General features: G+C 49.8%; 2 protein-coding genes across 2 annotated transcripts; one reads left to right on the top strand and one right to left on the bottom strand.

Annotated features, from left to right (window-relative positions):
- The first annotated feature begins 11 nt into the window (after positions 1–11).
- On the top strand, positions 12–537 carry LOC106937940 (histone H2B 1/2-like). Its single transcript, XM_015019702.1, has one exon. It carries the CDS (start codon positions 52–54, stop codon positions 487–489), a length of 438 nt encoding a protein of 145 aa, XP_014875188.1. The 5' UTR covers positions 12–51; the 3' UTR covers positions 490–537.
- A 576-nt stretch (positions 538–1113) lies between these two features.
- LOC106937935 (histone H3) lies at positions 1114–1579 on the bottom strand. Its single transcript, XM_015019695.1, has one exon. It carries the CDS (start codon positions 1567–1569, stop codon positions 1159–1161), a length of 411 nt encoding a protein of 136 aa, XP_014875181.1. The 5' UTR covers positions 1570–1579; the 3' UTR covers positions 1114–1158.
- Positions 1580–1587: the final 8 nt, after the last annotated feature.

Genomic DNA, 1587 nt, shown 5'->3' with positions numbered 1-1587 from the left:
CGCCTCATCCAATCACAGCCACGGGACGGTACGGCTCAATTTCCATACAGCATGTATAACATCAGCGATTCCTCTTCAGCAGTTCATTCGTCGCTGCAAGTTTCCAGAGACAACATGCCAGAACCTGCAAAGTCTGCGCCCAAGAAGGGCTCCAAGAAAGCGGTCACCAAGACCGCCGGCAAAGGAGGCAAGAAGAAGAGAAGGACCAGGAAGGAGAGCTACGCCATCTACGTCTACAAGGTGCTCAAGCAGGTCCACCCCGACACCGGGATCTCCTCCAAGGCCATGAGCATCATGAACTCCTTCGTCAACGACATCTTTGAGCGCATCGCCTCCGAGGCCTCCCGTCTGGCTCACTACAACAAGCGCTCCACCATCACCTCCAGGGAGATCCAGACTGCTGTGCGCCTCCTGCTGCCCGGTGAGCTGGCCAAGCACGCCGTGTCCGAGGGAACCAAGGCGGTTACCAAGTACACCAGCTCCAAGTAAACAGCTCTGCTGTTAACACACAAACCCAACGGCTCTTTTAAGAGCCACTCACTACATCTCAAGAGCCTTAATTCCTAATGTTGGTACTAGAGTTTAATATTGTTTTTACAGATTACCTACTAGTTTTACCTGGTCTACGAAGTGTGCCCCTGTCTTTACAGTTGGATTAAACTAAAAATTTAACCTAGAAATGGATGTTGCTTGCACATCAACATGAATCTAACAAATGGATACTCAGGCCTAACATTGATATCTGCATAATATGTGAAATAAACCGATTCGTGACATCATACTAAACCTAGATTATTGTAAAACAATTTAGTTTTGGGGAATATGCTGTGCTTGCTATGAAAATTGGGGGGCAAAAAAAACTGAAGTAATTCCTCATGGATGAATGGCAATTGAGATTCAAACATTACCTTGAACAAAGGTAAAGTTCAACAGACATTCTGCAGGACAATTAAGTCAGATTCAGGCATGAAGGTAGACATTCTGCTTACAGACAGTGGTGTGATGGGATAAAACCCATTTATTTTGATAAAAAAAAATTTACAAATGGAAAATTAAGATTTGTCTGTGTACAACAGAAAAGTTTAACAGGAACAGCTCTTAATGAAGGTGTGTGTGGCTCTTAAAAGAGCCGTTGTGTGTTAGTTGGAGCTGCAGCCTCTAAGCTCTCTCTCCGCGGATGCGGCGGGCCAGCTGGATGTCTTTGGGCATGATGGTGACCCTCTTGGCGTGGATGGCGCACAGGTTGGTGTCCTCGAACAGACCCACCAGGTAGGCCTCGCTGGCCTCCTGCAGAGCCATGACGGCGGAGCTCTGGAAGCGCAGGTCGGTCTTGAAGTCCTGAGCGATCTCTCGGACCAGACGCTGGAAGGGCAGCTTGCGGATCAGCAGCTCCGTCGACTTCTGGTAGCGACGGATCTCTCTCAGAGCCACGGTACCGGGCCTGTAACGGTGAGGCTTCTTCACGCCGCCGGTAGCCGGAGCGCTCTTCCTGGCCGCCTTGGTGGCCAGCTGCTTCCTGGGGGCTTTGCCTCCGGTGGATTTACGGGCGGTCTGCTTGGTTCTGGCCATGCTTCTGTTCTCTGATCA

Source organism: Poecilia latipinna, unplaced genomic scaffold (assembly GCF_001443285.1).
Source record: "Poecilia latipinna isolate Pla-1442-1.1 unplaced genomic scaffold, P_latipinna-1.0 Scaffold2470, whole genome shotgun sequence".
In the NCBI taxonomy this organism is placed as follows: domain Eukaryota; kingdom Metazoa; phylum Chordata; class Actinopteri; order Cyprinodontiformes; family Poeciliidae; genus Poecilia; species Poecilia latipinna.
The sequence above is the reverse complement of the archived record's forward strand: the minus strand, read 5'-3'. Positions and strand labels throughout refer to the sequence as shown.